The sequence below is a fragment of the Micropterus salmoides genome, unplaced genomic scaffold (genome assembly GCF_014851395.1).
Source record: "Micropterus salmoides isolate LMB-PRFRI ecotype aquatic unplaced genomic scaffold, ASM1485139v1 Ms_hic_scaffold_21, whole genome shotgun sequence".
NCBI lineage: Eukaryota > Metazoa > Chordata > Actinopteri > Centrarchiformes > Centrarchidae > Micropterus > Micropterus salmoides.
The window spans coordinates 8,935,056-8,948,882 of NW_024041262.1; the positions used below are offsets into that span (position 1 = coordinate 8,935,056).

General features: G+C 42.2%; 1 protein-coding gene across 1 annotated transcript; it reads right to left on the reverse strand.

The window, feature by feature from the left end:
• Positions 1–4,635: 4,635 nt before the first annotated feature.
• On the reverse strand, positions 4,636–13,055 carry josd1 (Josephin domain containing 1). The gene is made up of 5 exons (XM_038735859.1): positions 12,889–13,055; positions 11,504–12,362; positions 11,293–11,421; positions 9,118–9,312; positions 4,636–7,326 (listed from the first exon to the last, which is right to left on the reverse strand). Exons 2-5 carry the CDS (start codon positions 11,860–11,862, stop codon positions 7,227–7,229), a joined length of 783 nt encoding a protein of 260 aa, XP_038591787.1. The 5' UTR covers positions 11,863–12,362; positions 12,889–13,055; the 3' UTR covers positions 4,636–7,226.
• Between the last annotated feature and the right edge of the window lie 772 nt (positions 13,056–13,827).

Sequence of the window (13,827 nt, forward strand, 5' to 3'; positions counted from 1 at the left end):
TCAGCACAATATACAGTATAGCATGTAGCCTACAAACACAGTGCCTGTGCATTCCTGGTATTTTACCTTTATCTTAATAGATGTGTGTGTTTTGGGTCGGGCTTACTTACTAGTAAGTTCCTCTTTATTATACCAATTTAATTCACATGTTGTGTTATTGATAATATTACTGTTTCTGTGTATTTGTTTTGTAATTGTTCTATTTTGAATATTGTGCAATTGGGTGAGGATTTTTTTTCATTATTTCAGAAGAAGACAGCGCATTGCATATGTATCAGTCCTTCCTCTTGTCCTCCTTCCCACTGTCTCTGCTGTGATTCACTGCAGGAAACAATGTGCCAATTTAAAGCTACATGGCAATCTAAGCTGAACAGTTAGACTACAGACAGCTTTCATTTAGCTTGTTGTACGTCTAGCTCTTTGCCAAGCTAGTGTTACCTTAGGTGTGCTAATAACATAGAGGATGAGAGACGTGGACAGAGCAGATAAAATAACACTTTGTACATGTTTTGCTTGTTAAACAGATGTATCGATAAAGTATTGTCTTTTACTCTTGATTGCACATACTTCAGTAAACTACTCAAGTTGACAGCTACCCTAGCTGTATCTATGGTCTATGATAAACACTAACTCCCCTGGCGCTCCGAGCTCCAGCTAACTGAGCTAATAACAGCAGCTAGTAGCCTTAACTTCAGCAACAAGTAAAGCTATCTGTCAATCAGGAAACTCTGTGAATAACAGAGTTGTAACAGAGCAGCCGGGGGACATCAGAGAGAAAACTAGAAAAATATTTTACATATTTCTCCATTAAATATGACCCAGTTTCACCAAAATAAGTGAAAAAAGTTGTGTTTTTGTACAGTAATCAGTGGGGCCCGGCCCCAGAAACAATGCTTCAGCAGCATTATATTGAGAAAACTTTCCATTAAGTGCAGAATGAGTCATCAACATTTTAAAATGTAATTTTCCAAATGACAAACTATCCTCAAGAATACCTACAAAACAATGTGTTTTGTCATAGATGGGCCAGATACTGCCACAGTGGGGACATAGTGCAAAGAATATCATATAAAAACATTTAAACACGGATTTGGGGAATGTGAGATTTTGTTATTCTATGTTTCTCTAAAGATACGCTAAGCAGACAACGCATCACTGATACTTCTCTTGTATTCATTTGGCACTGAAATAATCCAAAAGTAACTAACAGTAATCAGTAAAAACATTACTTTTATTTTATTGGATTACGTTACTGATTACACTTTTAAACAAGTAATTAGTAATTGTATCAGATTACATTTTTTAAATGAACCTCCCAACAAGACAAGTTTATATGAGATTACATTAGAAAGTTTTATTAATTCCCAATGGGGAAACTCAGTTGCCACCAGCTACAAATAGGACCAGCTGGGAACATTACATTCAAAATCAGAAATATTCATTAAAAAATCTAATTGCTGTTGGGATAAAAGAACGTCTGAGCTTTTTGGTAGAAACCCTGGGGCATCTTCAGTCGGCCACTTAAAGACACTGTGGAGTGGATGGTCTACAATATCCATGACATTCTTTAGTTTGGCACATGTTCTCTTTTTTATGATGAGCTGCAGTGGGTCAGGGGTAAAGCCAATCACAGAGCCAGTTTTTTTAATCAGTTTTGGTTAGTAAGGTCAGAACTTGACAAGTTACTTTTTGGGAGGTGTTTGGCAACCTTCCCAGGTGCAGAGTCAAATAGGGTGTTTTCAGAGGTTTCAAATCGGATGGTGACATCCAGGATGATGGCTATGGACCCTCTAGCTACTAGAACCTAGTAGATAGCTACTAGTATGGCCAGGTTAAGGGACATACCTTCCCAGGGACTGCTAAGCAACACCAAATCATCCGCAAAGGTCATAGAGGCCACGTTCTTACCGTGGATCGCAAATCCACTATTTCACGCATCTAACGTGGGGGGTCAGCCTCTAGGTTGAAGAGGAGAGGGGAGAGAGGGTCTCCCCGCTTGACGCCTGTAGTGATATAAATACGGGTTGTGGTGCCTTCAGCAGTTTTAACAGTAGTGTATGCCTTGCAGTATGCAAAATCAATGAAGACCACCACAAGTGCCTTCTTCTCTTTTTTAGTTTATTCATGCCTTCCAGAAAGATTAGGTTCTCGGCGCAACAGCGTATCCTCTCTGCCACTGATGAGTCCTGCAGGCCTCGGTCAGCCTCCAACACAGTACACCTGAGAAGGCACTATGGATGGCATCTCCACTGTTCTCCACTGCCCTATGTCTTTAAGCTTTTCGGGTTCAGAGGTTTTGGGGATGAATGTAGTGGCACTACTCTTCAGGCAATCGGGTATTTTGCCCTTGAACATGATGGCGTTGGCAAGCCATTGTAGGGCATAACCTCTCCCAATACAATGTATGGCAGCTAGGTCCTCATCAGAGGAGATTGGGCAGTAAAATGGGGTATTATCTGCTTTGATGGCCGAAGCGAAGTGACCTAAGTCTACAAAGGGGTCTGTACCCCCCACTATGTTATCATAAGTCTGCTTGGGTGATGATCTCAAGGTGCTTCTTGACTTTCTCAACATCAGGGTTAGGAGGAATTGGAGACCTCAATTTGTCGAGGAGGGCTTTTTTGGGGACTACCGAGGCAACAGTTTCAGCTGGTTTAGTAAAGTAAGTGGCCCGTAGGCAATCAGATTTGTGCTTAATCAAAGACTTTATTTACCGAGTCTTTCTTTCACTGCAACATATAGTTCAGAAAATTGAGGGTGATTATCCATAAGCTGAAGAAGGCAGGCCTCCTCATCTTGATTCCACTCTTGGTGGGCACCATTACTTCCACCAAGGGTAATCCAAATATGCCGCATCATGCTTGGCTCGCATATGTTGGGATAATCCCCATTGGGCAGCAAAGCTCCTAGGACATAGCGCTCAAGAAACGGAACTCAGATTTTGCTGGGCCTGTGGACTCTTTTGAGGTGGCTCAAGGCTGCTCAAACCGTGGGAAGGTGCTGTTGGCATAATTTGCAGGGTTGAGCCAGTCATGGTACAAGAATACCAACCAAGACGCAACTAGGCAATTGTCTATTGGTTTTAATCTTGGCTTTCCAAGGCTTATCCCAGCTGAAGAAGACAAACCCTGACTTGGCTCGATTGAAAGGGAAGAGGATTCTCCTTGCTTGACCAGGCGATGCGTTTGGGCAGATCAGAATCAGAATCCTCTCACCTCGATCCGCCTGACAACGTTTTTTGCTTTCATCTGAAAGAGGGAAGTAGGTCTTCATAACCATTTCCACTAACCGCTGAAAATCTGGGTGGGTTGTGCTCTGCACTTGTCTGCTCTCTCAGTCCATCTTTGATGCCCATCTCCATCCTTTCAAGACTGGTGTTGGGCACTTGTAGCCGGTGGGAACAATTTCTTTGCAGTGCGTTGCCCGATGTTGTCTCTTTGATTATCTTGGCAACACAGGTCCCCATTTTCCATAACATCTGACACGTAACGTTACCACATCTGTCTGCTCCAGCGGACATCATGGTGTCCACCAGTCTCGGCAGCTTTTTTTTAGCAGTCGTTTCACAATCTGCACTTCTTTTTCAGCCAAGCCATTTGGCTGTAGAAACAGTGGAGTTGATGTTACATGTTCAAAGCTATGTGTCTCTAAAAAGCCTCTGTGCTCCTGGCTGTGGTCCATTGTCACTCACCACAGTCACTGGGATTCAGTGTCTTGCAAAGATGATCTTGTGTGTTTTATCACTTGTTTTGATGTTTTATCAGACAGAAGAAAACTGGGGACAGTTTGACTTGTAATCCATAAGGACAAGGTCGGCCCCTAGTCTCTCCCTGCTTCCAGAACTAGCTGGTGATGATTAGTGCATGCATTAATGCAGATAGTGGTTCTGTGGTCTGTTCTTAGGGATTAATTGTTAGCAAAAGCCATGAAAGGGATCCCTAAAATACTTCTGGATACTATTCTCAGAGAAGTAAGTGTGCTTTTATAACTTGATTTGTTTTTCAAGAGTAAACCAGAACAAAAGCAGAAGTGCACATAAAAGTACACAAACTTAAATAATGTATGTTTATGCTTTTATACCTGTGTTTTTGCACTTCTGCTACAATTCCCATACTTGACATAATCAACTTCGAAGCATTCTCAACTGTTTCATGTTTTGAATGTGGTTTTTCTAGTTATATAGTATGATACAGTGTGTAAAAAAGGTGGATGGTGTTTCTGTCATGAATTACCAGTGGTTCCTAACCTAGGGGTCAGAGCCCAACAAGATAAACCTAAGGGGTTGGGAGATGAGTAATGGGGTAGGACAAAACAAATTTGTACTTCAAAAATTTGTATTTTCATGATTTTTACATGTTTTTTATGTAAAATATTAATTTGAAAAGTAACTGCAGCTGTAAAATCTATGTAGTTGAGTAAAAAGTACATGTTCCCTCTGGGTAGAATTATTAAGGAGCATAACATGAACAATTATTTCAAAACTGTATTGAGGTAGGGTACCTGAGTAAATGTACTTTTTACTACTGACCAAAGCATCCCCAACTAGGCTGAGACAAGGAATATCCTGCTCCATAACTCAACAACGATCCCTTCAGAGAAAATAATGACTGAAATTTAATACACCCACACTGTAGCTTATACATAAAGTGCCATTATAAGCATTTTATTTCTATGCAAAAAACAAACAGAAAAACAAAAACAAACAAATACAATGACAATCAGTGTTCCTTAAGTAGGAAGGGCTGATGGATTGTCATGGCAAAAACAGCAAATGTTGAATGCAATTGTGAGACATTAGTCATAATGGAATTGGGTCCAAAAATCTCAGCACATGAATGCCAGCCTCTCTGATGTTTCGATGCAGGTTCACTTGGATTTGACATTAAAGGTCTAAAGACTGAGCTGGAAGTGAACAGTTTTGTTCCAAAATAAGACACACCCTTGAAAAACATGATCTTGTCTTTACAAAAATCATACTGTCAAGCAATTGTAAATAACATAAAGCCCTTGGCTGCAAAAGTGAAAAATTCATATTTGATGAGCTCCTCTACATTTACGATAAATTGGTGCTTTGGAATAAATCTCCTGAAATGGAGTCAAACTGCACAGCCCCTCTTACTATTTCAGAGCAACAAATATTTTCTTATGTAAACAAGTTAAGGCCAATATTTTCGTAAACAGACAATACATGTATAGTATTAACAGTTTCTCTTAAGCTGATTGATTTGACAGCTACAAACTCTCTCATAAGGCTCATTTCACAATAATCAACACGCAGCTTACTAGCCGGGCTGTCAACTTTCACTTTTCTTTCTACCCAGGCTCTTCGCGCTCCATCTGACAACTTCCCTTCGCGCAACCAACGACCGAACCCCTCCTCAGACTGAATCCTCACTTATTAAGAGACCCCTGCTGGCTGTATATGACTTGGTGGGACGATCTGTGACGTCCTCTCTGAGCTGTGTTTGGCAGATTTGACATGAAATGTGTAAGAAGAGGAGGAGGAGCCCTGCATCAGCTGAGCTCCTGTGCTACAGAGGGCTGTGGTGGTGACCCTTTGGACCAGTGTGGAGCCACTGTGCAAGAAATAATTGTGGCTCTAATTAAGCAAGAGTGGTTGATATGGACACATTCAATTATATTTATTTTCATTAATTTGAACCTACAACCTCATAATAATTATTCAGGTTATTACTGACAGTCTAAACTCACAAGATCATTTGGTCTGGAGCTTTTGACCAAAACACACAGTCCTCATAAGCAGATCAAGTGTACTCAGCTGGGACAGAACCGTATGCTGGAAAGCAGAGCGGAGACTGGTGGTTATTTTGATTATTGATTAATCATTTGGTCAGTAAAAGGTCGGAAAAATGTTACAAAATTGGCATCAACATTTCTCAGTGCACAAAGTTTACATATTTAAATGGCTTGTTTTGTCTGAGTACCAGTCCCAAACCCCAAAATATTAATGTTACCATCATAAATGACTCAGAGAATTGGAGAATCAGATGTCGGTTTTTTTTATAATTACTTAAATGATTACTAATCATCAAAATTCATGCCAATAATTTTTCCTCACGATCAACTTGCTGTTTCAGCACTACTGGAAAGTTTGTACATCTACTCTCAGTTTGAAGAGGACCATGTCACGTGGTCAAAAGCTCCAGAACTTGTAAGCAGACTTTGAATTGAGATTATTCTAGATCACACCGTAACTGTGCATGGTAATACAAAATATGGCCAATTTCTGTGATTTAATTTTTTGGGAACATTTCAGTACGTTTGATTTTACCAATAATTTAGACAACTGGTTTTCTTCTTACTAGAATTTGATATATATTATATTATGATGAAAAATGATAATTGTTACTATTGCATTATTTCCTCGATTTCTTCATTACTTTAATGTAACCATTTGAATATGAACAATTAAAAAAAACCTGGATGAATGGCCTTTTACTTCTTCCTCAATAGGAAACTGAGGCAAAGATCCACTAGAGGGAGTGCTTGGCCTGGGCGTTGCATTGCTTTGTTGCATATAAAAACTGTTGTGTCGGCACAGCCTCTGTAGGCTCAGTCTGTGCCAGCAGTGTTTGTGAAGTGGGTGAAATACAAAGTTGGCATCGTGATAAATCACTGACTGTGGCATGTGAAATGAAAAAGGGACAGAGAGGATGAGCGAGATGGAGTCACACTGAGGCAAGGAAGGGCACGCTTTGGTGAAAGTGAAGGACGGAGGATACGGATAGAGAGTTCACAACATGAGGGGAGGGACAGAAACACAAAGACACATCAGTGAACATCATGACTGAAGCAGGGAGGATCATTGTGGGAGACCGGCAGATAAACACAGCATTTTTCTTAAAGCCTGAACTCCCATGACTTTGGAAACTTGATAAAGTAACAAGGAAAAAAATTTAACAGATCAAAACTGACATTGAAAAATAGTCAATATATATAAAAACACAAGAATAGCAGAAACAGAATAGTAACTTTTATAAGTCTTAACTGTGTTGTGAGTAAAGGACTGTGATTCATTGATTCTCCCTGTAAAGTGTTTGCTTCCTTCATTGCTTTGCATCTAATCAGATAAGGGTCCAGCAATGGCTGTGTAAACAAAACCCAAAAAGGAGGGGAGGGGGCTGTGCATGACTCTACTTCCTCTCCCATTCATTCTGTGATTGGCCTGTTGGTCCAGCTGGAGCTGTGATCGGCTGGTTAAACCCTCAGCCGTCGGACCGCCAGGTTTGGTGCGCCTCCACTTCCTCTGAGACGACCAATAGGAGTTCACAGTTCTTCCCTCGCAGCTGCTGGCGGAGAAACTTCCTGGGATGTGGTAACATCAACAGCAAAAAACGGACAGCCGCAGTTATGATGATGACAAGCAAGAGGAGCAACTCTTTTATGTCAATTAGTGTAAAACAAAAGGCCAACCCGGCAATACTTTAAAGGGCAGACCTGTGCTAAAGCTGCAAGTTAATTTTTTGGCCACTTAGGGGCAGCAAAAACACAGCACTAACATGCTCACTTTCTAAAGTTGCTGCCTATTTAGACATCTAGCAGACATTTATTTGAAGTCATGCTGGCTACCTGATAAATGTAAGACCAATATTTACTCTCCTTTTAGCTCTTTTTCGGTTTTAACTAACTTCTGAGAGAAATATCTTGCTCATTTGCTTTTTAATGCCACACAATATTCACAAGCTAGTAACTAACTTTGTCTATCTGGCTGGCAGGTGGCATACAGTTGGTTTATAAGAGCGTTATTGCTATAAAACAGCTGCCTGCTGCTACTGAATACGAGGTTAATAAGAGAAGACTCTGCGTTCTGTATAAACCAAGGCGATCAGCTACGAGACGCTACAACGCTCCATAGAGCTGAGAGGCACCGTTCAGTCTGGTGATTATTCTCTGTGGGTTTCAAAGATTGATACCACTCTCATACCTGTACGGTAAATTTGAAGCTACTGCCAGTTAGCTTAGCATAGCATGTTTTATATAATCATATATGTATTTCCAACCATTATGGCAGTCACTGAGTCCCTCATGCCTTGTCTTAGCTATAGATATTTCTTGGTTTTCTAAACACTCAGCATTATGAGTCTTTTCTTCAGTACACCTTATCTGCAAATCCACACCTGCCGAGTTTTACCTATAAGACCCACGTTTTAATGCCTTTGTTCATCATATGTGATGTGTGAAAACATCAGATTTCTAAACAGTCAGAGAAATAAAAAGTGTGCATTCGTGTCATGGTATAGTTATAAAACTGTCAGCTCTCAGTTACACTGATTGTTTAGTCGACTTCACTGTACTGCCCTGGCAGCCTTGCACTGTCCGGTGTCATGTTGTGGTGATGGAGCAGTGGATGAGACGCATGCCTTTGGTGTGGAAGAAGTGCGAAACATCCACCATTGTGTCCCTGAGCAAGACACTCCAGAGGCGTACGACCTCTGATGTATATAGCAATTGTAAGTTGCTTTGGATAAAATCAAGTAAATGTTAAAGAAAGTGTAGTGATTCGATGTCCTCTCAACTGATGACTTTGACTTTTTGGAGGCAGCTATTCGTTCCTAAAACAACAATGGATACATCAAGCTTTGGGAAAACATACCTGTTAAAATGGTAACAAAGACTTAACTGATCCTTGTGTGGTCAAACAGGCAACAGGAGAGAATTTGCCATTTTTGAAAAATGAATCTTGTTCAGTTCTGTAGCTCCTGTGTACTGTAGCATTCGTTGTTGAGCTGTGTTAATCTACCATCAATGCAAACACAACATTTCCTGCAGCTGCTTCACAGTAAAGAGCAATCCAGCTGTGACTCATTCGAAGCCTTTACTGTGAAACAGCTGCAAAAAGTGTTCATTAAGTCACAGAGGTCGGTACCTGACTGAATACCACATTTCATGGCAATCTGACAGACCACCATTATCACGCTTAGATCACCATCACCACCACCCTGCTGCTAAAGATGGCACACCTGGTGTATTCCCTTAACACAGCTGCTACATGTGATGGATGAACCCACACAATTAGCACAATTAGTAATATTATATATAATATTTCTGACCAAAGCTGTCACAGTAAGAACACGTGCATGTAAACATCACATTCACCTGAGCTCATTCGGGCTGCCGATGGGTTGAGGGCTACGCAGTTTGGAGTCCAAGTTGTAGTAGACTCCGCCCACCTCTCGGACTCCGATCCAGTGCTGGCGTTTGAGCGGCAGCCGGAGAGGCCCCCAGCGCAGGTTGGATGGCACGTTCAGAATGAAGCCCGTCACGTTGGACAGCTCAATGCTGCCTACATCCCTGGATGAAGAAAGGCATCGTGAAGGCATTTGTAAACTTCCCCTTTGTGCCAGAGCAAGGAGACAAGAGGATCAGCAGCGAGTTACGGTGTTTCTTTTGAGCCGAGACTAAATTGGCCATACAAACTCTTTTGCAAATCTTGCAAAATTATACAATCCTTATCCAACGAAGGTTAAAAATCAAGGGCAACTGGACTTGGTTGAAGATACTGGAAGACGTTTCGTCCCTCATCCAAAGGACTTCTTCAGTTCTGACTGACTGGCAGGGAAACTCAGCTATTTAACCTCAGTGGGGTCATTATCCCGGGTCATCGATACCGCTGGTTCGTTAGTGTTCCTTGTTGCTGTGACGACAGTCGTTACAGTCGTTAGGACTAGCCGTGGCCAAGACTGAACGACCATCGTTGGTATCTTCACCTGAGGCCAATAGGTTACGTTTGTTGAGTTTCCTGAGAAGTGATGAAAGGACAGCATTGTAAGTGGGGGATAAGTGGTGGCGTAGACCCCCTCCTCTGTTCAATGACGGCTTCTCAACCCTGGTGTAGATGCTTCCTTGACACCTCTTTCAAACCATCCATCTTCTCTGTCTAAAATGTGCACCTGGTGGTCCTCAAACGAGTGTCCTCTGTCCTTCAGATGCAAGTAGACTGCAGAGTCTTGACCTGAGGAGTTGGCCCTTCTGTGTTGAGCCATGCGTTTGTGTAGTGGTTGTTTAGTCTCCCCAATATACAGGTCTGTGCATTCCTCATGGTCGTTCAGTCTTGGCCACAGGTAGTCTTAACGACTGTAACGACTGTCGTCACAGAAACAAGGAACACTAAGAACCAGCGGTATCGATGACCCGGGCCAACGACCCCACTGAGGTTAAATAGCTGAGTTTCCCTGCCAGTCAGTCAGAACTGAAGAAGTCCTTTGGATGAGGGACGAAACATCTTCCAGTAGCTTTAACCAAGTCCAGTTACAATCCTTACATTACTGTTGACCATTTTCTATAGCACACCATAGGTTTAAGGTGAATTATTTACACTACTATCATAAGGTAATCACAGAAATCTAAACAACATATTAAAATATCATCCACAAAACCTCATGACATTGATGTAGCTGGAAATTAAAACAATCTTAAGTGGTAGGAGTTGATCAATCACTGCAAGTAGTTGATGCATTAACAATGGATGCTGTTTGGATGTCAGAGTTTCCCCACAAGCACTTGAATGCACCAACAGGAAAAGTTATAAAAACAGTCCCACGTCATTGCTACATTACAAACAAATCATTTTTCCTCTTTAAATTATTACACGAAATGTACAGTACATTGCATAGAAGAACATATTACTATGGAATATTTACAATGAGAAAAATGTAATAGCTTAATCACATGCTATAGGTTGAATCCCAACTGTGTATCAATCAGCAGCAGAGAGGAGCAGTGCTGTTTTTAGATTACAAGTAGCTATGATTTTGTTCCTGTTTTCGCCAAGACAGAGAAACAGGAATATGGCTGTTCTGATAACATTAATGCTCTACTGATAAAAGCAAGTCTGTGGCTGTTGTTGTTGTCAACAGTCATGTAAGACTGTTATTGAGGCAAGCAGGAATGCAGATAAAACTGTCTCGTAGACTTTGTCAACTGATGGAACTGCTGTCTAATCAAAGAAAACATTCAAGTCCCTGCTGATTAGGTGGCTGGGGTGCAGATGAAGACACAGGGAGCCTCTTGACAACATTTACCTTATGTTTGCACTGTAGGATAAAAGTGGATGCCCCTATGCTGCAGATGTCACAGCTAATCAAAATTTCCTGCTGCCATGTGTATTCATGGAAGATAAGAAAGTAACAAAGAAACAAGACGGGTAGGCAATTGATGTGAACAGGGGAGAACAGAGGTGAAAAGAAATCTAAAAATGAATAAAAACTTACATTTTCTAGTGCAAAAATAAGGACAACAGAAATGGACGTTTTCAGCAGAAGCCCTACATACCTTCTTTTATCCCACCAAACTGCCTCAAACCCTCGGGTCTGCAAGGCTGCCATAATGACATTTACATCATAGTTCCCATTTCCCAGCATGCTCTTCTTGTGAGGTGTCACCAGAGTGCTGGGAGAAAGCCTGCAACAAGTTGATAAGAGACATTAACATTTCAGGTACACTGGCTAAATATCGATATAGATTGATATACCAGTTTCCCCACCTCTGGTATATCTCCTGCAAGGTGTCCCTACTGAAGGCAGTCCCGTCCTGGAAGACGTTATTGAGCGCGTGCAGGGCGCACAGCTCCCTCCGCTGCTTCTCATGATAAATAGCTGGGGGTGTCAGAGGGGGTTGAGGAGGCTGTGGGGGGGTGAGGGAGGAAGAGGAGGATGAGAGATCCTGCTGTTGCTGCTGCTGAGAGTCTGTGGGATCCCTGCACCTCCTCTCCTCCGCTCCCACCACCACCGCCTCCCCTCCTCCTTTCTGCTTGCTGACCTTCCAGCGCATGCAGCCCAGCTCTTGCAGGCCGCCTCGCCCCTTCCCCTTCCACTCAGCGGCTGGATACGGAGCGCTTCCCATCCCTGTGCATTCACCACCACCACCACCGCTGCCGCCGCCAGCACCGCCTCCTCCAGCTCCACCACTACCTCCACAACTACTACCTTGAGGACGCTACATCAGCATCATCACAGCCATTGTTATAGCAACCTCTCAGCCGCTTGGAAGAGAGGCGCTCGTGTGTCTTTGTGTATGGTGACTCTCGAAAGGGAAGACCTGAAGTAAGGTCAGACGGAGGGAGGAGGTGAAAACTCAAGATGGGATCGCAAACAAAGATACTCCAGATGCTCCCAGATGTTTTTGGTTATTCCTCCAACACCACAGTGGTGTCGTCAATCAAACTGCCGCTGCTCTCTGTGTGTTTCCACTTCCTCCATCTTCTGTGAGTGTGTTGACAGATCTTTCCATCCAGTCATCAAGCCTATAGCTTTGCAGTTCTTTCCATTGCGCCAGGCCGCTGACCATGAAGCGTCACTTCCACTGGAACAGAGATTTGATGCTGAGCAGCGATGGGAAAACTCCTGAAAGACAGACACAAATAAAAGCTAATTTAAAATAACAAATATGGTCACAAACACGTCAGCAGAAGCCAAAATGACATCTTAAAACTGCTTACTTAATCTGAACAGCAGCCAAACAACCTTACACAACACTTTAAAGCCATGCTGATGGTGATATCCAGCTGAGACAAAAGTATGAACTGCCACAATCACCACTTGGTCAGCGGACCCCAAAAATGAGAAGAAGGTAAACATTTCCAGCAGCTTGGACAGCATAGAGGAAGCAGGCTGTTCAGTAAGCTAGCAAAATATGACAACAGCCCCGTACAAAACAAGACACACACGTTAGAGAGCACACAGTCCATTAAGGAGGGTTAACAGCTGTTATACTTTGAAACCATACATGTACAGATGCAATTAATCCGTGATAGTAGCAGATATCTGGCGTTAATCCCCTGGCTGCTCTACGTGACTACATCAAACACAACCACAGCACTTCCTTTAACATTACGTCTTATAACTTCATTTTCTCTCACCGACCACGTACCTGGCCGCTTCCTGTCGGTGGTGTCACGGCTGGACTGTCATAAACCGGTCTAAAAAACTCAACCGACTCTCTCCTATTTTCCTAAAGTCCGTTCAGTCCTTTGTCTTTGCCAAATTTTTCCCTGGTTTACCTCCTCTCTGTCGCTCTCTCTGTCTCTCTCCGTCCGTGCAGACGCGGACATGCGCAGTAGCGTCACCCTGGCTCCATATTGCTGTGACCGCCTGCGTCAGTAGACATTGGAGCAGTCCCTCCCCCGAGAGTGCCAAACCATATATTATATTTCCCACTTTACTCTGAGTGCGTATGTTTAAATGCATAAATAAATAACAGTACTGCTTTGTAATGAACACCAAGTAATTAAAAATACCTGCATTTTAGGCCTGGTGTAATTGTTTTAACATGATCAAATTAACTTCGCTTTTTTTGAGTGCTGAATATTTAAAGTTATAACCTGTGTTTTGAAGTGAGGAACCCACAAATAACTACCCCCCTCTCTTAGCTGGTGAATGTTTAACAGAACAGATACTTTCAGTTTCAGGAACAGTACTTAAAGGAGAGGGAATATAGGACTTAATTCATCAGGTGGCCAGTGACAGGTCTCCAAATGAATGCAATTTACTATGTCTGCTCGATGTAAATGAGCAACATGCTATAATGAATGTATTTGCATTCTTTAACTGTGTCTTCATATAGTAGTTTTCATTGTGACTGGTGGAGTCTGCATTTCTTGTCCAGGATTGAAATAGTGTACTACTCACAAGGGATTCACAGGAAACAATGGATTCATGTACTGGACTCCTTCCAGGATATACTTAACGTAATGATGGCATTGTTGATGGTCTTCTGTAGTCCCCTTTCTTGAAACAATGTAACACAATGAATCACCTCAGGTCACAGCTTGTCTGGATAAACTGTTAACTCAAAATGCAAATGCAAAAC

Bases quoted from the DNA above. Each gene is read 5' to 3' on its own strand.
- josd1 (XM_038735859.1), bottom strand. From the start codon at position 11,862: ATGGGAAGCGCTCCGTATCCAGCCGCTGAGTGGAAGGGGAAGGGGCGA. The intron at 11,422-11,503 runs GTGGGGAAACTG...AACTTGTTGCAG, and splicing joins TTGCAGGAGATATACCAGAG to GCTTTCTCCCAGCACTCTGG. The intron at 7,327-9,117 runs GTGAATGTGATG...ACCACATCCCAG, and splicing joins GGCAGCCCGAATGAGCTCAG to GAAGTTTCTCCGCCAGCAGC.